At 36.2% G+C, this 25,750-nt stretch overlaps 2 protein-coding genes across 5 annotated transcripts in view; one reads left to right on the forward strand and one right to left on the reverse strand.

Moving 5' to 3' along the window:
- LOC126978583 (uncharacterized) overlaps nt 1-5,587 on the forward strand; it is a 29,687-nt gene extending 24,100 nt beyond the window's left edge. Inside the window, exons 11-13 of the mRNA XM_050827543.1 lie at nt 4,057-4,244; nt 4,934-5,045; nt 5,346-5,587. Of these exons, the coding sequence (XP_050683500.1) occupies nt 4,057-4,244; nt 4,934-5,045; nt 5,346-5,504 (459 nt within the window). The 3' untranslated portion in view covers nt 5,505-5,587. The remainder of the gene's footprint in view (nt 1-4,056; nt 4,245-4,933; nt 5,046-5,345) is intronic.
- Nucleotides 5,588-9,091: 3,504 nt separating this feature from the next.
- LOC126978591 (transcriptional activator Myb) overlaps nt 9,092-25,750 on the reverse strand; it is an 88,927-nt gene continuing 72,268 nt past the window's right edge. For 2 of the 4 annotated variants that reach the window (XM_050827555.1, XM_050827563.1), the window contains 2 exons: nt 21,997-22,152; nt 15,114-17,809 (listed from right to left, as the gene is read on the reverse strand). In XM_050827555.1, coding sequence (XP_050683512.1) covers nt 17,246-17,809; nt 21,997-22,152 — 720 coding nt within the window. In that variant the 3' untranslated portion in view covers nt 15,114-17,245. Of the gene's footprint in view, nt 10,852-11,822; nt 11,931-15,113; nt 17,810-21,996; nt 22,153-25,750 lie in introns of those variants that run through there. The other 2 variants (XM_050827569.1, XM_050827578.1) reach the window with 2 other exon arrangements.

The raw sequence follows: 25,750 nt of genomic DNA on the forward strand, positions 1-25,750 counted from the left end.
GTTGCCTTCCATACGCCTCTACCGACAATAGTAAAATACAATAAAAGAAATGTAATAAAAAGTGATATTAATATAATTTAATAAACCCTAATTGATTATTATCCTTCTTTTGTGCCTTTGTGGCTTATTAAGTAAAAAAAAATAAGTGGCTTACACAGATAAGCCTTATAAAGTTTAAGTATTTGTCTGTATACGTTTAAATGTGTATTTAAATGTTAAATAAATGAAAAAAAGGTACCATCGGATTCAGGATACAGGCGGTTTGCAGTCTCAGAAATATGGTGACTTAAGGACGCGTTCTCAAAACAGAGAGGTATCGAATCGCACCACTACACTGACACCGCTCAAACACATACACGTACTTAAAATTAATAGCGGGAATAAAATGAATTTGATACTTTAGCAAGTTTGAATTTTGTTTTTTTAATACCTATGTATTTTTGATAATTGGTTGATGTATTCGTTTAGTAGTTAAATATTAGAACTTTAGATAGCAAATCTGTCGCATATCGTCGTGTGTCGTCGTCGCAGTTTTTTTTAAATCTAAGATGGCCGCTGCGAAAAATTATGATTTCAGTAATATGGGTATCGTATCCGAGGTTATCGAGGGTGCAGAGAACGATTTTGGGATCATTTTTTAAATCCAAGATGGCCGCCGCGAAAAATATGATTTCAGCAATATGGGCATCGTATCCGAGGTTATCGAGGGTGCAGAGAACGATTTTGGGATCATGTTTGAAATCCAAGATGGCCGCCGCGACAAATTATGATTTCAGCAATATGGGTATCGTATCCGAGGTTATCGAGGGTGCAGAGAACGATTTTGGGATCATTTTTGAAATCCAAGATGGCCGCCGCGAAAAATTATGATTTTAACAATATGGGTATCGTATCCAAGGTTCTCGAGGGTGCAGAGAACGATTTTGGGACTATTTTTGAAATCCAAGATGGCCGCCGCGCAAAATTACGATTTCAACAATATGGGTATCATATCCGAGGTCCTTGAAGGTTCAGAGAACGATTTTGGGATCATTTTTGAAATCCAAGATGGCTGCCGCGCAAATTTATGATTTCGACAATATGGATACCGAATGCGAGGTTCTCAAGGGTACAGAAAACGAATTTGGAGTCATTTTTGAAATCCAAGATGGCCGCCGCGCAAAATTATGATTTCAACATTATGAATATCGTATCCGAGGTTCTCGAGGGTGCAGAGAACGATTTTGGTATCATTTTTGAAATCCAAGATGGCCGCCGCGCAAAATTATGATTTTAACAATATGGATACCGAATCCGAGGTTCTCAAGGGTACAGAAAACGAATTTGGAGTCATTTTTGAAATCCAAATGGCCGCCGCGCAAAATTATGATTTCAACATTATGGATATCGAATCCGAGGTTCTCGAGGGTGCAGAGAACGATTTTGGGATCATTTTTGAAATCCAAGATGGCCGCCGCGCAAAATTATGATTTTAACAATATGGATACCGAATCCGAGGTTCTCAAGGGTACAGAAAACGAATTTGGAGTCATTTTTGAAATCCAAATGGCCGCCGCGCAAAATTATGATTTCAACATTATGGATATCGAATCCGAGGTTCTCGAGGGCGCAGAGAACGAAATTGGGATCACTTTTGAAATACAAGATGGCCGCCGCGCAAAATTATGATATCAACAACATGGATATCGTATTCGAGGATGTCGAGGGTGCAGAGAACGAATTTGGGATCACTTTTGAAATACAAGATGGCCGCCTCGAAAAATTATGATTTCAACAATATGGGTATCGTATTCGAGCTTCTCGAGGGTCTAGAGAACGAATTTGGGATCATTTTTGAAGTGAAACTTCTTTGCCCGCATGAGGGTAATTTTTTTACGGATGAAACGGAATAAAGTGTCACGAAAATGAAGGACGTTTTTATCCAAGAAGAGGGAAGGGAGATTGAGTCTGAGTGAGAAAACGCGAATGTAGCATGAAGCAGACGGTACCGCTATGAAGTTCAACTTCACTACTAGCGTTGTATCTTTCAGGTTTAGCGCGCGGCTGCGAGTAAGTAGAACATCTTCCCTACTAGCTTTGTATTGTTCAGGTTTCATGAGTAATAATAATTAGTAAAACATCTAATAATTTCTATTATTGACAAAAATCAATTGGTTTAGAGAACAGCTTAGGATAATTATTAATATAAACGAGATTTAAAAATTGGTTTTCACAAATAAGTTTCACTTCTGACATGTGTACTTTTTACGCACGCCATTTTTTGTGTTGTCTGGTGCTTTGGACGTAGCTTTCCCCTTAAGGACACCTCCACTACAAGTGGAGTTGAAAAAAATATTGGAGATTTGCCTTGTGGGGTATCGTTGGATAGGTCTTTAAAAGTTAGATTCAGGTTTGACACATGACATTTCCTTTGGTCTTTTGAAAATAATGCGGGATTAAGGAAGATATACGTTACATTTATGTAATAGCTTATACCTTATGATTACAATATCTATTGAAATAACTCTTCTTGACATAATATGGTGGTAATAATTTATAAGAAGGGTAGAGCTTCTTGTGGTTAAAAAGAGGATGATTTTTTTTTGCATGTCTCATTAGATAGGTCTTTCAAAATCAAATTTTGAGATTTTTTAATTAGATTGGTAACGGAATGTGTTTTGTAAATATTGTGGGTAAAAAGTTGAAACGTAAATATTTATATATTTAGGGAATGAAGAATTAATTTAGCATGTGGGATATTGTTAGGCAGGCCTTTTATAATATAATTTAAGTTTATGAATGAATTCTAATTTTGACGATGTAAATGACACCCATGAAGGTTGTTGGTAAATTTCATAGTCGACATCTTGAATTTCGGTTTTGACTCGATATTCGTTATTGTTGACCCCGAAAACCATGGAAATGACACCCATGAAGAGAATTTGGTAAATTTCATAGGCGCCATCTTGGATTTTGACCCGATATTCGTTATTGTTGACCCCGAAAACCATGAAAATGACACCCATGAAGAGAAGTTGGTAAATTTCATAGGCACCATCTTGGATTTCGATTTTGACCCGATATTCGTTATTGTTGACCCCAAAAACCATGAAAATGACACCCATGAAGAGAAGTTGGTGAATTTCATAGGCGCCATCTAGGATTTCGATTTTAACCCGATGTCGATTTAATATAGACCTTATATTTAGAGATGAACTTAAAAAACACTAATTCTTCAAAGAAATACAGAAACATAATTTTTTGAAAATCTGACTGCTTACAAAATATCTAAAGTATCAAAGATAGTATTGTAGAGCTTATACAAAATATTCATGTTCGTACAGCGATCTTTCCGAGTACGAGCTGCTGCTTACAACCGACACAATGTCTACCCACGACGGCGGCCGAGCGCGGACTGACGTTGTTTCGTTTTATTTTAAACCCTTAATACCACACTTTAAAGCTCTCATGCTTATCAGAAAAATATATGAATTTTAAACGATTCATTTATATTTTTTCTGAGATTATTTATAACATATTCATTAATTTATTTCCCGTGTTTTTGAAAATATTATATCTGCATTCCTTACGTAATTTTTAAGAGACAAAATTATGTAAGTAGTAGCAGAAAACTGATGCTGAATGAAGCCCCATTTCGTCAATTTTGTGTGAAGAGGTAACGGATAATCGTTTTTATGACATAAAATATCAAAATTTCAAAGCAAAAATTCCCGCTAATTGGAGATAAAGAAGTAATCTATTTGTGGCAATTTTTAGTTTTGTTAGATTTAGTTTCATTTCATCACAAACTCTACCGAAAAATATCTTATTATTGTCGGATTCGTAAACGCGTCCTTAAAAGGCCTTATTCTATATAAAAAATAGCGCAAAAAAATGCTGGGAGAGTTTCTTGCGCCGCTTCTTCTCTCTCAGATTGTTATTTGTTTCCGAAGCCGTAGTAGTGTCTTGTATATTAGAAATGACATCAAAAAGAATTCTAATGGAAAATAAATGCCTTTAATGCCTTAATATTAATTGCAGACTTATGCCAAGTCTTTTCATTTAATGAAATTTCAGATCGTCGAATTGAACGAAGCTGTAGAGACAGCTAAGAATGAGCAGCAGAGTCTTGAACACGAACTCGACTTCGTTCTGGCTCAGCAGAACGAGTTAGAGGAACTGTTGACTCCTCTCGAGAAACAGATGCTGGAGGATAAGGACAGAATCATTGAGCCGCGGGAGAGAGAGAGGGAAAGAGAACATATGTACGTATTGCTTCTGTTTTTCTAGGGATTGCGAACAAACTTTTGTGATCAACCTTACTACAAACTACCCTCGTAATTTGTAGTACAGAACACCGTTATTTTAAAATTGCCTTACCCTTAACGTTTATGAGAAAAACAATATAAAAAACCCACTAATAGCTAATATTTGACAAACCTCAATGACTTCTATTGCGTTCGTACTATTCATAATTTTATTCATAAGTCGCTCGGCTGATTACCACGTAAATAATTGAATAATTTTTGAAGTGAAAACTTCTTTGGCGGCGTTGAGCACTTTTCTTGGGATGGATATAAAATGTTAACTCGGCAGGACACGATCAAAACTTCATAAGACACTCGTTTAAATTATGGATGAAAGTGAATTTTTCTGAGAGATAAAGTTTTTAATGTAAAATAATTGTAATAGTTCTAAAGTGTTAAATTTTTATGTAATATAAATTGTTATTTCAGTGTACGGATATGGCAATAAATGAATATTGTATTTAACCACATAAACTTTTACACTGATAAATAAAGAAATTCGTACGAAATTATTCCTCTACCATTTCAAACTATTCAAAAATGCACAACGTTAATACTCCAGTTTTCACTTCTGCCAGCACTCCCGGAGTGCAACCCGTATTTTTTTTAATTGATACGATATATAATCATAATTAATGTGTTTACAGGTATTCGCTAGCGGAGAATCTCGACAGCCAGCTGCGACAAATGTCAGAAGACTTGAAGGAAGTGATCGAGCACCTAAATGAGACCAACCGTAGCCAAGACACCAACGATCCGGTGAGGCTTACACTACATGATAATTATAAGCCAACCACGATGCAAGTGAAACTTTTTTTCACAAAATAACATTTAATATCAGTATAATAATCGAAAGCAACAAAAAAGCAAATTTAAATATTTATTATGCTGCACTTAATATGAATATGTACAGTATAATAAATTATATTACATAAAAGTTTTATGAATAATAAAAATTTAAACACACATCAGGCTATTATAATTTGTATGCTAATACAAAGCCTAATGCTAACACTTGCTGATAGTAGTTTACCAATAACCATCATATAATATTTTCAGATCGTCCAAATAGGTCGTATTCTGAACGCACACATGTCGTCGATGCAATGGATCGACAATTCCATATCGCAGATCTCGAACAAGCTCGACCAACTGAAGGCCACTCACGACACCCTCCGGCGAGACAATGAGAGATCCTTTCAACTCACTTATAGTTAAATTAATTTTTATTTAATACAGTTTTCGATTAAGCTTCCATTATTTTTGTGATTTTAATTGTAATAAATGATTGATGCCTTTTTCTCCGTTATTTTATTTCTGTTTTCTAATTTTGCAATGATGATAGCGATTTCCAATATTAAGCGTATACCTACACTTGTACTTGTACGTCGCATAATATGTTGACTTTGAAAAAGTCATCGAGTACTCTTTAAAATCAGTAATACAAAAAAGCCAATTGATTTTAATGTGGATTAGATGAAAACTCTCTTCTCAGCACTCACAAGAATCCCAGCTACTGCTGCAAGTTGCTTAGATACGAGTAATAATATCTGCAATGTGGAAGCTAACAAAAGACTTAGATCTGAGCCGAGCTTTTGATCTGGTAAACTACCAATTACTATGGCAAAAACTCACCTGGTCGAATGTACCGCAAAAAACTGTAGATCTGTTGAGATACTGGTACGAAACCCAAACAAATTATGTAAAATGGGGCGACGCCATCTCTAATGACTTTAGATTAGAGTGCGGCGTGCGTCAAGGAGGGCTAACCTCTCCGGACCTCTTTAGCCTTTATGTCAATGATCTGATTGTGGAACTTAGGAATGCCGGAGTTGGCTGTCATATAGGGAAAACGTGCGTGAATAACTTCAGCTACGCTGACGATATGGTGCTTTTAAGTCCGTCAATCAGAGGCCTCAGGAAACTGCTGGCTATCTGTGAAAAATATGCAGGGCAGCATAGCCTAAAATATAATGTAAAAAAAACACAAATTATGGTGTTTCCGGCTAAGAAAGGTCTGGAGAGAATTCCGATGGTCTTTTTAGACGGTGTATCCATAGATAGAGTGGACCGATTCAGGTACTTGGGGCATATCCTAACTGAGAATTTGTGTGATAGCGAAGATATAGAACGCGAGCGGAGGGCTCTGGCTGTTCGATGCAATATGCTCGCACGCCGGTTTGCACGGTGCAGTCCTGAGGCGAAGCTGAAACTATTTAGAGCATATTGTCAATGCTTCTACACGTGTCAGCTTTGGGTCAACTGCACTAAAACTGTACGAAGCAGCATCAGAGTGCAGTATAATAATGCATACCGTATTCTGATGAGACTGCCCAAATATTGCAGTGCGTCGGGCATGTTTGCCGACGCCAGAGTCCCCGATTATTTCGCAGTGATAAGATCACGAGTTGCTGCTTTTTGGTCTCGCATTCGCGAATCCGAAAACGAAATTCTCAGCGTATCCTCTGAGCACCCAGAGAATCCTATACTCCATTACTGGCTTTCGGTGCATCGTGACATTAACCGGAAATAGTATTATCAGTACATTACTTTTTGTACGAACCCCCCTTTGGGGCAATCTTAGTTTTAAGTTATTTAATTATTAAGTACTGTGATGTATACAATTTTATTTTTAAGTACATCTTATTCAATTTACTGTAATGGGTTTAAAATGCCTGAAATAAATGTCATATTATTATTATTATTAAAAGAGAATAAATGAATAACTTGTCATCTTGATCACTTTTTGTCACAAAATTTGTCAGTTTTAACATATGGATTAGCAAAAGACCCTGTAAAATAAAAGTTGTACCAGTTACTGAGACCAGGCTCATAACTATTTAAGAAAGGCTTGAGGCAAACATTGGGTACTTGCCCATGAATGAAGACCCAAATGAACATTATAACAATATATTTAAACTAGCTGACCCGACAGACGTTGTTCTGTTTATAGTTAAAAAAAATGCGGGTGGAATTTCGTCAAATCCTTTCTTAGCTGACCTCTCCTTGGCGAAAGGAATATTCCTACCAAATTTCAAGTCTCTACGGCTTATGGTTCCAGAGATATCGTGATGAGTGACTGTATACGTGGAAATCTCTTATATATATTATATAGATACGCTAAAACTGAATATAACTCGGTATTTAAATAAAAAAATATTGATACAATTAGATAAGTCTTTAAAGTATGTAAGCAAGTGATGACTGGACATTAGAATGGATTCACAAATCTAGGCAATCACGACAGAGTTTAGCAATTCTCAGTTAATACTCTTAAATCTTCAATTCTGCCTGTACAACGGCTGAGGCCTTTTTTTAAGATCTCTTAAATAATAAATTATTATAACGACTTGTCAAATTATTCATAGTTAAACTGGTAAAAATAAACCCTGAAATATTGGCTTTCAGTTAGAAATTATGAGAAGCTTATTATATACCTAATGGACCAAGAAGTGGCTAAATTTAAGTTTTAAGAACTAATAATTTTAAATCATGCCCTGTTGTTGCTGGGTGTTTACTTAAAAATAATGGCAAGAAATGTTGTAAAACGTTTGACTTTTGTAAAAATCTACTAATCTTCATGGTTTCTCAATAAAAATTAACTCCATAATTGATTGCATAGCACCGCAACTAGCTTCTCTTTTCAACAAATTCAAAAGATCCTTCAAATTTTAGACCAATACCTATATTGCATGTACTCACAAATTTTTGAAAAATTTAATTTAAATCTAATGCTATGTGTGTGGTATCGCACCAGAATAGCACCATCCATCTCTATCTATCTCCATCAGGCGACTAACGGATACATAGAACGGAGGCTGGGCAGCAGCATCCTTCCGAGAAGCACCAACATTTAACCAAAAAAAACGTGACATACACTGAAAGGCCCCGGCCCTCAGTCCCCACGGCCACGGTAAGAAGCCAGATAGGCGACGGGGGAGTGTGTGCTAAGAAACCCCGGGTTCGGCAATGCTACCAACGACGACCATTGGCCCTGGCAACATTTAATGTCAGAACACTGCGGACTGACGAGAAGTTGGAGGAACTGGAGGCAGTTTTGAGCAGACTACGACGGGATGTCGTGGGGTTATCTGAGGTCCGAAGACAGGGTGAGGACTCGATAATCCTAAATTACTTAGGGTGGTATCAGGCTCCTCGTGCACAAGTCTATCGTCAACAACGTCACTGAGGTGGGGAGCGTGACGAATAGAGAAGCGTACCTAATACTCAGAATTACTGTACGGTATTCGCTAAGGTCATCCAGGTTTACGCTCCGACTTCGACACACTCAGACGATGTATGAGGACATCTCAACAGCTATTCACACTCCTAAGACCCTAGGCCTAGAGGCCTTTGTCCAGCAGTGTACATCTTCCGTCTGATGATGATGGAGATGTTTTTTTTATTTAATAACAATGTGCTTTCAATGAAACAATTTGGTTTCACATGCAGTCAAACAACAGACGCGTGAATCGACCTGATTAAAAATATTTTTTGGAGCCTTGGAGAATTTGCTGGATAGTTTAGGTGTAATCTGCGACTTCTCCAAGGCTTTCAATTGCGTGCGACATGACATCCTGCTCAGTAAGCTTCGCCACTCGGTGTAACTGGGGCTAATAGGATCCAGCACGTTAACAAAAACGAAAAAAAATCATCGGGATGGGCAGTCCGCATGGGGATCCCGCAAGGTTACATTAAAACATTAGGACCCTAATAAGCATAGACTACTTAAAATGTTACCAATTTTTTTTTTGGTATCTTAACAATACTTTAAAATTAAGATTATTTAAAAAGAAAACAAAAGCTCCTTCGAAATGTATATTAAACTTAAGACTAAATCTAAGCTTAAAAAACAAAAACGATAGTCACAGATGGATATCGAATAGATATGATCAGTGTTACCAACATATGGTCCGACACGGCTGTTTTGCTCCACGTTTAACAATTAAACTAAACCCACTTTTGTAATCTGTGATTATTTTTCTTTCAATCTCATACTTACAATCATCTTAGCTTAAAACTAGATTACACCGTTGCTATTTACACCTTTTCAGTAATTAAAATGTTTGTCACATGATCGTTTAATTCTAAGTAAGCCTAGTGCAGTTTTATAGAATATTAATTATTATTTAACGGAGGCGAGGTAGGCAGTGATAATATAGGCACCTACTTATTTAAAATATTAACTTCTTAACGTTTTCAATAATCGCCTTAGTACGTTATTAGCATAATCTTTCAATTAAATTATTTATAGATTAATTTTTAACGAAAATAAAGTCAATAGTAAAAAATTACAATTTTAAAGTCATTATTGATATTTCCAAGCACTAATTAATACAACTCATATTACACCACAGAAACAATATAAAAACTCTAAAAACACACTAACACTCATAATTTTTCATTTAACAAACATAAATTTACATTTCTAAACTGTCAAATTTAAAACATGATATTCTCTGCTTTCGCGTTATACTGAACATCATAGAAAAAAAAAGCGACCAGCGAAATACATAAAAATACCTAGCAATTGTAAAGAATAAAATTCTCAAAACATGTAAACATATCAAAACGGACTCTGAATGTTATCATAACACAACTTGTAAAACGTCAAGTTATAAAATATTTACATTGTGACGCTTTTCGCACATTTGACATCTTCCCATTTCTTATATTTTCACTACTATCTATATTTATTGTTGTAACCTCAGGGATAAAATGGTTATACTAAATTTTTACACACATCTTTTCATTACCAACTATACTAAATTTACGGCGAATTGCATGACCGCCATCGTTGTCACATTTGCGATGACATCCCTTATTTGTTCCGAACTTGGGATAAACTGTATTAATGTACCCCCTAAGTTCCCTGCTAAATTTTTTTTGAATATTTTATGTTCGTCCCCTTTAAGTTCCCTTTTTAAATTGTTGGATAACTGTAATTATTGGAAGTCCCCTTTAAGTTGCCTTATTATAATTGTTGGATAACTGTATTAATGTTTGTTCCCTTTTAAAATTGCTTTTTCCTAACTGTATTTATGTTCGTCCCGTTTAAGTTTCCTTTTAAAATTGTTGAATAAATATATTAATGATCGTCCCCTTTAAAATTGTTCATTAACTGTGTAAATGTAAAAATGTTCCCCTTCAAGTTCCCTAAATATTTTTTTAAATCAACTGTATTTATCTTCATCCTCTTTACGTTCCCTGCTTAGAATTGTTGGTTAAACTATATTCATGTACCTCCCCTTTAGGTTCCCTGCATAATGCTCTTGCATAAACTGTATTTATGTTTGTCCCCTTTAAGTTTATTACTTAAAATTTAGATAATAAAATCTAGATTATATCTGTCCCCTTGCAGTTTACTTAGTTAAAATTTCTGAGTGATGACAGAATGTCAAAACTCGTAACAAAAAAATCTAAATATAGTAACGAACATTTAACAAAAATTTAAGGACCGCGGTTTAAGCGCAGTTTTCCTCATGAACTGTCGTGCCAATTGCGTCAGGTCTATTTGGTCCTGAGTTTTGCCGCACGCCAATCTCTCCCACTGTCCCATGTCGGCCTGAAATAACAAAAACAATATATATATCGGCGTAAATACTACAACACACCTATTATAAAAACGAGAATGATTTAGTTTAACTAATTTTAGTTAAAATTAGTTCATAAATTACATTGTGATGTGAAATTATTGTAAAAACTACATGAATGTAAAACACGAGCACGTGCGGGTCCTATAAATACAGCCCGCACGATCGACACTGTCATTGATTCTTGTCTCGGCCCCCGCGCCGAGCAGACTACTACACGCGCCTGTGCTCACGCCCCGCTACGCCGACACGCTACGCCCAGTGCTACGCTACGCAGCTCCGCTACGTGTGGTACGAGGTATACTACGCCAAGTTCGACTGGTTACGTCGAATTCGTTCCGGCCCGCAGCTTGTTTACAGCAATTTTTATTGTAGTGAGTTGCGTGTCATCGCGGTTGAGCTGAAGGATACCTAACGGTGACAACTAACTCGGCTAACGTTGACCCGGTGCGTTTCTCAGGCCTCCAGACCTTTCCTCGTCATATACATAAGCCTAATTTCTTTTTCCAAGGGGTGGCAGGTGTTAAAGGTACAAAGTAAAATTAAATGCGTACACAAATTGACTAACATCCCTCTCCCCTTGGTGAGATGCCGTGAGATTTTTGTCAACTATTATTTATTTACAATCAATGTCAATCTCAACGTGAGATTTTTCGAAATACGTATTTGAAATGTAAATATATTTATTTGTTGCTAACTTATTACTTTGGATTTATTTAAGACTTATAATTTAGAACTCAAGGCTATTTTATAAAGAACAAATATTTTCCAAGAGCCCCTCTCCCCCACGTGAATTCGTTCATTGCGTGGAATTCGGCACGACCGCCGCCTAGACGCTTCAATTAATTGACGCGCCCGTTAGTACTGCTGACCAATGAAGTGCTTCCTTTTTATAAAGCTTATGGTGAATGATAACCAAAATAAACGATAATAAAAAACAAACCAGTATAAATGAAGTTTTCTGCACCGTCTCTTCAGGCTCTTGATCAAATTTAATTGATCTTACGGCTGATTTCTTTACAACTTTCGACTCACTCGACTGTCGCCGCTCCTGTAAAATTAATATTTTTTAAATGTCAACTGCATATTGTTTTGCTGCAGCTAATCTATCGAAAACTTAATTGATCCATCTAGTATAGTGTGAAGTGATATCAATATTCAACATATTTTTTGGCAATTAGTGACTCAGTCAGTATGTTACAAAAAAAATATCATTAGTTGATATGGTCAGTTACAATGATCAATAAACTTTTACTCAAGGCACCATGGGATTATTTATTTTAATAATTAACATTTCATTGATACAATTCATTCATTAGAATGACGATTTTTTTAAATAAAATCTATGTGCTTTTTGACCGACAGTGCGGCAGACCGGTCTAGCAGTGTATATGCATCTTATATCTCCTACCGGGGGTATAAACTGGACCGCTCATTTATACCATGAGCTGGTATGTTCGTTAACGTCAGGGAGGATGTCCTTCTTTGTACTTAATAGACGCAGTCAACTAAGCAGCCGTACGAAACTTAGAGTTTATCAGACACTGGTTCAACCATGCATTACATATGCGTGTCTTGTATAGAGTAATACTTCCCCTCGCAACATTAATAAACTCCAAGTCATTCAAAATAAAGCACTAAAATACGCCTATAACCCACCCTTCCGTACCAACCTGCAAAACCTTCACCTACAGATTAGTTTTCCAAGAATCGACACGTAAATCTACAAACTGTCTGAAAAATTTTACATACACAAAAATCCCGCCAGTAAAAATAAACTAGTAAATAATTTGTGTAAAATACCAAAAACCCGATTGTCATCTATCGATAAGCATAATAGCATCGTCCATCACTATTAGTTTCTATGAATGCAATGAATCACCTTTTAACAAAAGTGTAAGCCGTCCACTAGTCCGTATTAACACTTTTAAGGACGGGTTGTTCTGGCCTGCTCGCGCGCTTGCTAGTGTTTACTGAACCGGTTCGCGATCTCGCTGTTTCTTGTCACAACGTAACATCACCTGTGCGTATGTTACTAGTCCTAATAATTACAATTTTGTTTATAAATGAATTGCTGCCACTAAAGCTTTCATAATGTAAATCTACTTGACTTTGTTTGTTACTTAATATGTCCTTTATGTAACTTTATTATAATAACTTCCTCTTATAAAAATTAAATGAGTCCTGGCACTTTTAAAAAATATTATTATATTTATTAACTAGGTTACACATACTAGCTAATAAGTCTGTAATTAATCTTATTTGTAATAAAGAATATTTGAAATTGAAAATTGAGTGTCTTTGAAGGATTGGAGCGGGGCTATCCGTTATCTGGCTGCAATGACCATACGCAAGGCTACGCATGCAAGTATAGGTCCCATAGCGATAGCGTAGAGAGACCAGCTCTTTGAGCTCATCCAAATTGCTACACTTTCACTGCTGGACCTTCGGTGGAGGCACCGCGAGTGGCAATATATGTCGGCAGACTGGGATGAGGTGCGGGATTTTACATCTTTCCCGTGGAAGCAGATTTTGTTTTTTGCTGAATGATCTAGATGCCACTGTTGACTGTTGCTGATATGGTACTGGAAGGTGTAGTCTGGGTTCCATTCGCATATTATATATTTAGTTTAAAGTTTTTACTTTAAAGTAGAAAGAGTAAGTACACATAATTGAATGTTTTAAGCGCAAACAAACTGTTAAAGTATGGCAAGATTTATATAATGTAAAAAGGTACTTAATTAAGTTTCTGCAACATTTTCAATCCGCCACTGCAGAGACAATGACTCTCTCACCTATGACGTAAAATAGAAACTACATAATATGCCGATCTGGATCCACTTTTTAAGAAATAGCGTCAATTTTATCCATAACCAGATCAGAGCGATCTTTGACATCAATCAACTTTGTGCATTCTTGCTACATTATGTGCACAAACTTTTTACAAATATTTTTTCGTAATTGATTTGTTATTTAAATAATGTAGCTGTCGCTATTTCAAATATAAACATTTTGTTATTTTTAATGTTTATCTCGTACTTCTGGGATTCATTATACAAATTAAATTTGTCACAAACTACAGATGCTTCGTCGTGATGAACAAATACTATGATTTATTAACTATAACAGGTCGACCTGGCACCTTAAGCAGCACCCGTTCACGAGTTGACGCATACACCAGCCATCGTTCCCTTTGCACACATATTTTGTGGGAAGGAGACGACCCGGCACATGACGCTGCCGCAATCTATGCTAATTCAGTGAGCATGACGAGCCGTGTTATAGCATACCTACGCATGATAACTACAAAACGGTTTTCCGTATTCGTTGGATCGCCAACACGGCTCCCGGATGTGGATAGCCACATGCCGTCCTTATTAGATCTTCTACTGACTACAAATCCCGATAGTTACTAAGTCTTTGTCAACGCCTCTCTCGGAACGTCCAAAAATTGTCTGATCAAGGGTTGTGCTTCCAACGGCCATGACACCTACTTAGGTTCACTTTTGTTCTATACAGTTGTCACTTCAATTTGTGCAGTCAATCTACTTTCATTCACCCTCTTTACATGACTTAGCCGCCCCAATATATTATTAATAACTGTCGCGAACATTTATTTTACTCCACACCACTATTTCAGTCATTCTTTATTGAATTAAACTTTCAAATTAGCTCCACATACCCCACACAAAGCTCTTATTTGTAGTCTGATATTATTCATCTTCTGCTTCACCATACCTTCACTACCATAAACGTAGGAATCAGCACGCCTCTATGAGCAACCAGACTTGTTAGAAACATTTCTTCTGCGCATTCCAATTGTGATATGAAAATTAAAAAAAACACTCGCCTCAAATATATATTTATTTGAATGAGACGTGAGTGTAATGACGGGAATTCGGAGATTTTAAACATCATCATCATCATTTCAGTCGGAACACATCCGCTGCTGGACGAAGGCCTCCCACAAGGTCGCCATAACGATCGGTCCTGTGCTGATCTTCTGGGACCACCATCACTACTACCATCACTTCAACAGCTTCAGCAGTAGGTGGCGTCATTCGAGGACTATACTGCCCCAACGGCATTCTGTCCGTCTAGCTATGTGCCTTGCCCACTGCCACTTCAGTTTCACAATCATTTAGGCTATGTTGTTGCCTTTGGTTTTCCTAGGGATATCCTCATTCCTGATTCGATCTCGCAGGGAAACAGAGATTTTAATAAAACAAACATATTCGGTGATGATACATTTATTGAAATAAAAAATGACATTCGACCACATCGGATATTTGGATTGGAACTATCAATATTGACAGCGAAACAAAACAATATGACAGAATAAACAAATTACAATATCTCTACAGCTACAGAATAAATTAAACAATTTACAAGCGAATATAAATTAATAACAAAATAAAAATACAACAAAAAATATAAATATAAATGTTCTAAAGTATCAACACCGGCCTGTCAATATTGCGGGAATGTGGGAGTTGGGTTTAGGAAAAACGGGAATTCGGAATGTCATTATTTATTTCAAATAAAGTATTCTTAAGTAGCTGCCGACATGTATATATAACAAAGTTATAAAAATAAATATTGTAATTACATTACACAAAAGTATCAAAATTGGGACATCTAGCAACTTACAAAGCGATTTATAGAATTTGATAATAAATAAGGAATGGGACAGGGTGCCCTAAAGGGAAATTCAGTTAATACTTGCTAAATGCAACTAAACTAATTTTAATACTCGAAACTAGACTACCCTAAATTTGGTGCGTGGTAAACGTGAGGTAATAAAGTTTAAAATTAAGTAAAATTAACCAAATATATTAGAGAATTCATTTGATGAAATTATCATCTTTGGTCGCCTAACTCTCCTGTTCCGTCAAGTGCTTCTAAATCTAACAAGAAATATAAAATTAAAGTTTACAACGATCAAAACTATTCACATCTTTTAAACAAAGCGCGCCTAATACCTGAATAAGTCAAATAATAAAAATTCTAAACCGAATCCACAAAAATAAACGTTAGTTTGAAACATTTCTTTTCAAATAATCTTATTCAAATATGTGGAAACTTAAAAATAAATATGGTTTGCTTTAAAAAAAAGCTGTAGAACACATTTAATTAATTTATTAACGTATTAATACTTTGTATAACATTTGATTTAGTTGATACGTTTTATAAAAATAACTTTTTCGTAGTACTACTACAACTAGCATCTACAATCGATTTTTATTTATAATTGAAATAACACAACGAAAGAAAATCAATAACCTAAAAAACAAACAATAATTGCAGTCAACTTATTTTTTGTCAAATCACAACCTTAATTAATTAATTAAACCGTGTGTTATCTTTAAGTACTTTTACCTTTTTGCAACCGCTATATATTATTATAGAAGTTAATATTCAAATTTATTTAGAAAAATACTCGTAATTCTAGTTCGCATTTGAGACCTTTATTTTTACTTTGTCATTTCTTTCGGATTACAGTCGGGTAAAGATACGCAGGGGAAAAAAGAAATGATTAGACACTACCATTATGTCATCTTTTTTGACTCAAAGCAAGTTAAAAATTAAGGAAATTTATAGGTATTTCTACTCAGCGAGAGATAAGACTTTGGGCGTATAAATGCTAGAAAATTAAATCGATTTTTTGTAATTGCAATAATAATTCATTTTGCGTCCACAATATTTATAAATATTATCGATTTCGTGCTATTGTATCTGCTCATGGTGTGTGTACGATATTATAATCACTATCAAGTAAGCGAAACACGCGTGTAAATTCAATGGATTTTTTTTTTCTTTTTACACTTACATTCAGTATCAAATATGAGGTATTTAACTATCTGTTCAAAAAGTTAGAAATTAGGGAAAATGCGAGTATTTGCAACAGTAAATTCTTTTTCTTCTTTTTCTATTTACAATTGCATAGAATCTGTATTATCTACGAGTACTTTCATTTTGTCGTTTCGCATCGGTTCGGGAGTGGACTCAGCGCTCATTAATAATAACTATAAGTTTTGAGATATTTTAAATATTCCTCTACAAAATGAGAAATACACTTGAGTAAATTCAAAAAGCTTTTTCTATCTACGATTATATTCGTTATAGAATTTGAAGTACTTTCCCTTACTGCACTGAGTAAGTTAAAAAATCGAGAAACATATGAGTAAATAATAAATCACATAGTTTTTCTTTATTGTTCATGTGTTAACTATTATTTTTGATTTCGAGCCTTATACTGAACGTTTTTGCTAAAGAGCCAGTTTAAACTGGTTAAATCCACATTTGACTAGTTGACTCTTAGTAAGCATTGCCTTATCGTTTAAGATAAGATGACTCCATTGGATCTTACATATTATTAGTGAACATGTAATAATCGTTATATAAATCATCTTGCTCCTTCTCCGACCACCATTGGTTTTCTTTCTCCCCTTCGTTAGTTCTATTAATCTTGTTAGTCAATATCTCATCTATCCGCGAAGTCGAAGGTTTCTGATTTGTAACTTTATATATATGTTCAACTAAAGCATTCGCTAGGACATCTTTAGGCGCGATTAGATTATCGTTAGCTAAATCATTACCGCTGCTAATAGTCTTTAGCCTGTCCGCGTTAAGTCTCGCGAAGGTTTTAGGCGATTCTAGATTAGTTATGTCCCTAAACACGTCATTATTAGGTTGATATTCGTATAAAATAGAGTTAGGATTGTTAGGTAAGGGATTAGTAGGGATATAGCCGTGTTGTACCTCGACAGTCTCTGTATTATCGACGTCCATTTCGTCGTATCGCATCGGGTCGGGTGTGGAGTCGGCGCTCATCAAGCTCTGGAGACTCGTGGACTCTTCTAGAAGGGAGTTCTTGACAATCGACGGCGGAGAGAACAGTACGGAATTATCGCCGACTAGGGTTTTACTCTGGAACAAATACAAAAAATATTTAACGACGCTATCGCTGTGCCAGGCTCAGGATGCCGGCTACATTATGGCTACCACAACGGCGCCTATTCCTGCCGTGAAGCATTATTCTGTTTCGGTCTGAAGGGCGCCATTGCTAATAATTGGGCAAACGAGACTTAACATCTTGTGTCTCAATGAGACGAGCGCAATTGTGGTGCCTCTCAGAATTTTTGGATTTTTCAAGAATCCTGAGTCAATGTATCGTAATGGGCAGGGTGTATCAATTACCATCAATTGAACGTCAGGATCGTCCGGTCCCTTATTCTAATAACAGTTATTTATGCAACTGTTATCTAATAAGGGGTATTAAAACACGAATGTGGATTCACACGAGGCGAAGCCGAGTGTGATAATAGTATCACATGAATGTTTTAATACCTAATAATCAACAGTTGCATACAAGACTTTATCTACACCTAGAATATGAATCCTCTATAAGATTCTGAAACAGTTAGCTTACTGCTAACATTAAAACAGCCAGTCCTAGTAGTAACCTAATATCATCCATTACTGATTATATACAAATAAACTAAGTATAAGTTAAATTATTTTTTTAGTAGTAATTTACATTTTGTATAGTGCAATTATTAAAATTAACTTGAATATTATGCTCTTTTGCAGCGTTTAAAATATCCGGCGGTGTGCTGTCAAAACTTGAATCGCTCATTTTTTCAAGAAAAATGGCAGGGTTTCGAATAACCTACTTTTTTTTACGGTACGCCTCGTTCTGTTAAACGTAAATGTTCTTTTTTTGAAATTCATACAGATACCACGCATCGAGCAATAAGAATGTGGCTGTTTGTTGAAACTCTGCGCATGAAGGGATCGAAAAAAAAATTAAGGAGTGTTGTTATGAGATTCAGTACATCAATTCAACACTCGTTTGGATGATGTAATGGTTATTACGACATTGGGTGTTTTAATGTTGGTAATAAGCTAACTGGTTCAGAATCTTTAAAAGAGGATGTAAAGCATGGGTGTAGATAAAATAGTAACGGTATTAATATAGCCAATGTAAAGTTGACAAATTAAGAAAGAAATACTTTAGTCTAAAAAACTTCAATAAAAATTGTTACAGTAGTCCTTTTGTTTCAGGAACTTTATAAAGTTAAACTGCAGAAGCATTGCTTTCTGAACTATATTTTATATGGTTCAATATAATGCCCATGTTTCTCTTTAAAATTGTAACTTTATATGGGTTCTAGAGTTTAAAATCAGCTCGGGCAGTGTCATTGCCCATTTTATTTCATTACTGGACGGACATCAGTAAGTGTATGGACTAAAAAAATTGTGAATGTTTTTGCATGCACACATAATATGCACTAAAAATTAGAATCATATGTAACATTATTTTTATAGTAAAATCAATCAAAATTGCAAAATATTTAAATTCACGAATAACTTCATTTTTCTTTGTATACTACACTAGCACTGTTTTTAAAATTTTGTAAATCTCAACCTTTTGACACTTATATTTATTAATAGAACTTGTAACTAAATAGAGACTTATCTACGTCAACTGACTTCACTGGATGGATCATATTTGTTAAGGAGGCGGCAGTACTATCAATACCCAACACAAATCAATGTGATTTTTATTCGACGCTTTCGAGGAAACCTACATACTACAGTAGAATTCGCACAGGGCAATACAACACCCACGACCAACAAATGTTTTATTGAATTTAGAATTCATGTACATTTTTATTCGACGCTCTCGAGGTAGAGGAATCCTACATACTAGAAGAGTTGGCATACTTGCATTAGGACCATACTATCTATACCCACCAAGAATCAATGGGTTTTCAAATTACGAATTAATAAAGTATTTTTATGTGTGTGTGTCAGTGATGACTTACGGTACGCAGACGTGTTCGTTAACTATGGGTCTTATGAGAAAGCTCATGGTCGTTCAGAGGACAATATAGAGGGCTTTGCTCGGAGATTCCATGCGAGGTCGAATCAGAAATGAGGAGATCCGTAGCAGAACCAAAATCAACAGAGTCCAAATGATTGCTAAACTGGCAGTGGGTAAGGCACATAGTTCAACGGACAGATGGCTGTTGGGGCAGTAAAGTCCTCGAATGGCGACCACACACGCAGTGTTGGTAGGATGGACCGACGATCTGGTCATGATCGCCGGAATACGCAAAGGACCGATAGTCGTGGAAATCTTTGGGGGAGGCCTTTGTCCAGCAGTGGACATGATGTGATGTGTTGTATTTTTATCCGACGCTTCAGAGCGGTGGAGGAAACCTTTTTACTTAAGTTGATAAACTAAAATGTATAGATTCAAGAAGGCTTGAACACAGAGCCATGACTACATACATGTCTTGTGGACCACTGACCGGCGTCTCGAGCGCGAAGCACAGGTCCGGTACAGGCGCACTGTGCGGCGTACTGGTGGCGGTGCCCCACGTCCTTCTTATGAGAGGGCATATTCTGTACTACTTGTAATACATGTTCTGTACTACTTGTGATACAAGTTCTGTACTACTTGTAATACATGTTCTGTACTACTTGTAATACATGTTCTGTACTACTTGTGATACAAGTTCTGTACTACTTGTAATACATGTTCTGTACTACTTGTGATACATGTTCTGTACTACTTGTGATACATGTTCTGTACTACTTGTGATACATGTTCTGTACTACTTGTGATACATGTTCTGTACTACTTGTGATACATATTCTGTACTACTTGTGATACATGTTCTGTACTACTTGTCATACATGTTCTGTACTACTTGTGATACATATTCTGTACTACTTGTGATACATATTCTGTACTACTTGTGATACATGTTCTGTACTACTTGTCATACATGTTCTGTACTACTTGTGATACATATTCTGTACTACTTGTGATACATGTTCTGTACTACTTGTGATACATGTTCTGTACTACTTGTGATACATGTTCTGTACTACTTGTGATACATATTCTGTACTACTTGTGATACATGTTCTGTACTACTTGTGATACATATTCTGTACTACTTGTGATACATGTTCTGTACTACTTGTGATACAAGTTCTGTACTACTTGTAATACATGTTCTGTACTACTTGTAATACATGTTCTGTACTACTTGTAATACATGTTCTGTACTACTAGTAACACTCACCGGCGTCTCGAGCGCGAAGCACAGGTCGGGTACAGGCGCACTGTGCAGCGTGCTGGTGGCGGTGCCCCACGTCCTTCTTATGAGAGGGCATATTCTGTACTACTTGTAATACATGTTCTGTACTACTTGTAATACATGTTCTGTACTACTTGTGATACATGTTCTGTACTACTTGTAATACATGTTCTGTACTTATTGTGATACATGTTCTGTACTACTTGTGATACATGTTCTGTACTACTTGTGATACATGTTCTGTACTACTTGTGATACAAGTTCTGTACTACTTGTGATACATGTTCTGTACTACTTGTGATACATGTTCTGTACTACTTGTGATACATATTCTGTACTACTTGTGATACATGTTCTGTACTACTTGTGATACATGTTCTGTACTACTTGTGATACAAGTTCTGTACTACTTGTAATACATGTTCTGTACTACTAGTAACACTCACCGGCGTCTCGAGCGCGAAGCACACGTCGGGTACAGGCGCACTGTGCAGCGTGCTGGTGGCGGTGCCCCACGTCCTTCTTATGAGAGGGCATATTCTGTACTACTTGTAATACATGTTCTGTACTACTTGTAATACATGTTCTGTACTACTTGTGATACATGTTCTGTACTACTTGTAATACATGTTCTGTACTACTTGTGATACATGTTCTGTACTACTTGTAATACATGTTCTGTACTACTTGTGATACATGTTCTGTACTACTTGTGATACATGTTCTGTACTACTTGTGATACATGTTCTGTACTACTTGTAATACATGTTCTGTACTACTTGTGATACATGTTCTGTACTACTTGTGATATATGTTCTGTACTACTTGTGATACATGTTCTGTACTACTTGTGATACATGTTCTGTACTACTTGTGATACATATGCTGTACTACTTGTGATACATGTTCTGTACTACTTGTGATACATGTTCTGTACTACTTGTGATACAAGTTCTGTACTACTTGTAATACATGTTCTGTACTACTAGTAACACTCACCGGCGTCTCGAGCGCGAAGCACAGGTCCGGTACAGGCGCGCTGTGCGGCGTGCTGGTGGCGGCGCCCCACGCGGCTGCCAGCGCCTTGCGAGCCTTCTTGTGAGAGGGCATGTTCTCCTTGTTACGAGAGCCGCTGCTGATACCGCTGTCATCCATCTAAAAAATATATTATTTGAACTGTGGCTCATATTACACACACATATATATAATAAATCAAAAATATCCAGTGTGTACACGAAGTCAATAATGTAATACAAAAAAGGTGTAGCTAAAAAAGAGTAATAGAACACAAACTATTGATTTTTTACAATTCTATTCGAATTGTTTATTTCTTTTTCAACACACTTGCTCGTAAAGTGAGACTTATTACATTGTTCTTAGACCATAAACCGGACTATAACAGAGACGTGCATAACAGAATTATCCCAACAAAGTTAAGTTAGTACCTAACTGCAACTTATTTGAGAGTAAACAGAGCATTTACAATTTAACCGGCCAACACAGTTTTTTTTGTAACAACATAACGTAGAGACTTATTATGCCGCTGAAAATCCAATTACATTTTTGGAATATATAAATGCGTTCTTAATTAAAACGAAGCAACTATTATTATCAAATTATTTATAATTCACAATTATTTGTTTAAGACAGCAAGCGTCGCAAATATGTTGGTCTCACTGAGTCATACATCTTTGTTCCGTTTGGTGTTGAGACACTTGACCCATGGGGCCCAGAGGCACGAAGAATGTATATAGTACTATCTTCGCGCCTCAATAAGACTGCTGGAAACCCAAGTACTGGCAGCTCGGTCAACGAATCAGCCTAGCTATCCAACACAAAAATTTTGCCAGTATTCTTGGTACGCTTCCACATGATGATAGTTTTAATTATATGTAGTCTTAGTATTGTAAATATAGTTGTTAAGATTTAAAAGTTAAGTTTTCATTTGTATAGATCAGTTTGCTTGCTAGTCGATAAGAGATGGCGCTAGTTGTATTTGAAATCGCACAAACAATATTTGCATAAATTTTGTATGGTTATATATATATCGATCTTGTATGGATTGTTTTATTTCGCATCCACTAGAGGAGCTTTTTGGGAACCTGATCATGGTCCTCCAGAGCCAGATTAATAGTACAATCGCGACATCGTGAGTGCAGTGATTAGTGTCCGAACTAAAGTGCTGAAGCTGTAGTGGATCGCTACAGAGGGCGCTTCGCGAGTGCAGTGATCAGTGTCCGGTCTATAGTACTGAAGCTGTGGTGGAGCACTACAAAGGGCGCTTCGTGAGTAGTTCCAGTCTAGGGCATTGCGGGGAGCTGTCACTGCTGACGACAACAAGGAGTTAAGTGGTTTATGTGTGTGAGTGACGACTAATTGTGAGTACTTTTTCAATATCTACTTTCACTTAGAAGAAATTAATCAAAATTTCAACTTAGAAAATTTCTAAGTATTGAGCCAGGGACTTGGTTCCAGTAGTTGGATTTAGGGCAAAAAGTGAAGTGACGGGGAATCCATGCCCGTGTTTGCCTAGAAGTCTCAAACACTTTGTGTGCGATATTCATCTTAGAAAAAATCAAGGAATCTACAGTGATAAATTTAAAGACTTTATTTACAATAACATTGTTAATTTTAAGGTGTTTTACAATTTAAATTAATCATTAAAATGGCAAACTTAGATAAATTACAATTAGAATTAAAAAATCAAACAGAAAAAGGTAGAATTAATTTCAAAAAGACACCTAAATCTACACAGTGGAGTACTTTTGTAGATAACCATAGTAAAATAATTTGTGAAGTCGCACAGGATATTTATGAAAAATCTTGTTATTGTTCAAATGATGTTTATGGTGTTACTGAGGAATGCTATTTAGATTATAAGTCAGATTTGCGAGAAGCTCTAATGAAAACTGAGACTATTTCAGTTCCTTCAAAGTCACAGGTTTCCGAAACTAATCAATTTTGCCCGGTAAAATTACCCAAAATATCTATACCTATGTTTTCTGGAAAATATACGGAATGGAGTAGTTTTCGTGATTTATTTATATCTTTAGTACATAATAACAAATCTTTAGATGATGTACAACGGTTGCACTACCTCAAAGCTTATTTAACTGGGGAAGCAGAACAACTATTAAGACACGTACCTATTACTTCTAGTAATTACAGCTTATGTTGGGCACAGTTGGATAATAGATATAATAACAAAAGGCATTTATCCAACTCAATCCTAAATCGTCTTATAGGTCAAAAATCGTTAAGTTCTGAAAATTCTAACGCTATTAAAGAACTGTTAGATACAACAACAGAGTGTCTTAATGCTTTAAAAAATATTGGGGTAGATGTATTATCATGGGGCATTATAGTTATCCACATTATTAGTTTAAAATGCAAAATAAGTGATGCTACAGATACATTGCCTACGTTGCGTCAGTTCACAGAGTTTCTAGAACAAAGGTTCAGGTCATTAGAGTTTCTTGACACCAAATCACCTAAAGAGCACCAACGAAACATAAATAGTACTAAGTCACTGCACGTTGCCACTGAGAATTGTCCGTTTTGTTCAGAAGGACATAAATTGTGTAATTTTAAACGATTTGCTGGTGAAAATGTTGAAAGTAGCCGTAATTTTGTAAAAATTAACCGAATTTGTTACAATTGCCTCGGTACAAATCATTCAGTCTACACATGTCGTCAAAATACTAAATGTCGTATTTGCAGAAAGAAACATCATTCCTTACTACATCCCAATAAAGCTCAATCAGTTGGCTTTTCATCGGTTTTATCTCAACCAATTGATAACAACGTTGTTAATGTTACAACAACGTCACAGGATAACGAGACGATAAATGTAGTCTCCTGTTTTGCGACCAGCCATAGCCAAGTGTTGCTGGCTACGGCTCTAGTTAAGGTGCAGTCGCACAAAACAGGTGATCTCACGCTAAGATCTTTGCTGGATCAAGGATCTCAGGCTTCGTTTATTACGGAGTCAGCGGTTCAATTGCTAGGACTGCAAAGAATACCAAGTAAGAGCCTTATCTCAGGGCTTGGAAGCGACAGAGGCACTTCAATGTCCTCACGGTGGGTGGTAAATTTAAGAATTCAATCGCTCCAAGATCCCAGTTTTTGTATAGATGTTAAGGCTCATGTTTTAAGTAAAATAACAAGTTTTCTTCCTGGTAAGAAAATTGATATCAAGTCCTTGGCCAATTTCCCTAAATTTAAATTAGCTGATCCGACATTCAATCAACCTAATAAGGTTGACTTACTGTTAGGTGCCGAAGTCTATGCCCAGATTTTATTGGATGGTTTTTACAGAGGTACACCTGGATGTCCAGTTGCGCAAAATTCCAAATTGGGTTGGATGTTGTCGGGTTACGTTACCTCTGAAAACAGTTCAAATAATTCTTGTCATACAGTTAGTATTGTTAATTTGCATGCTGCTCAAAATGACAACGAGATGTTAAAACGGTTTTGGGAGCTGGAATCAGAGCACTCGCTTGGTAGTACAAAATCACTTCCTACCGAAGAGGAGCAACGTTGTGAAGAAATCTTCTCTACTACCACTACTAGAGACGACTCTGGAAGATATGTCGTCAAACTCCCTTTTCGGGACCCTACTCCCAGTTGCTGTGAGGGCAATTTGAAAGATATTGCTACAAGACGATTTCATTTGTTAGAGCGACGATTCCTTAGGAATCCAGATTAACATGCTCGGTATGTAGATGTCATGCAGGAATATCTCTCGCTAGGG

The sequence above is a fragment of the Leptidea sinapis genome, chromosome 3 (genome assembly GCF_905404315.1).
Source record: "Leptidea sinapis chromosome 3, ilLepSina1.1, whole genome shotgun sequence".
In the NCBI taxonomy this organism is placed as follows: domain Eukaryota; kingdom Metazoa; phylum Arthropoda; class Insecta; order Lepidoptera; family Pieridae; genus Leptidea; species Leptidea sinapis.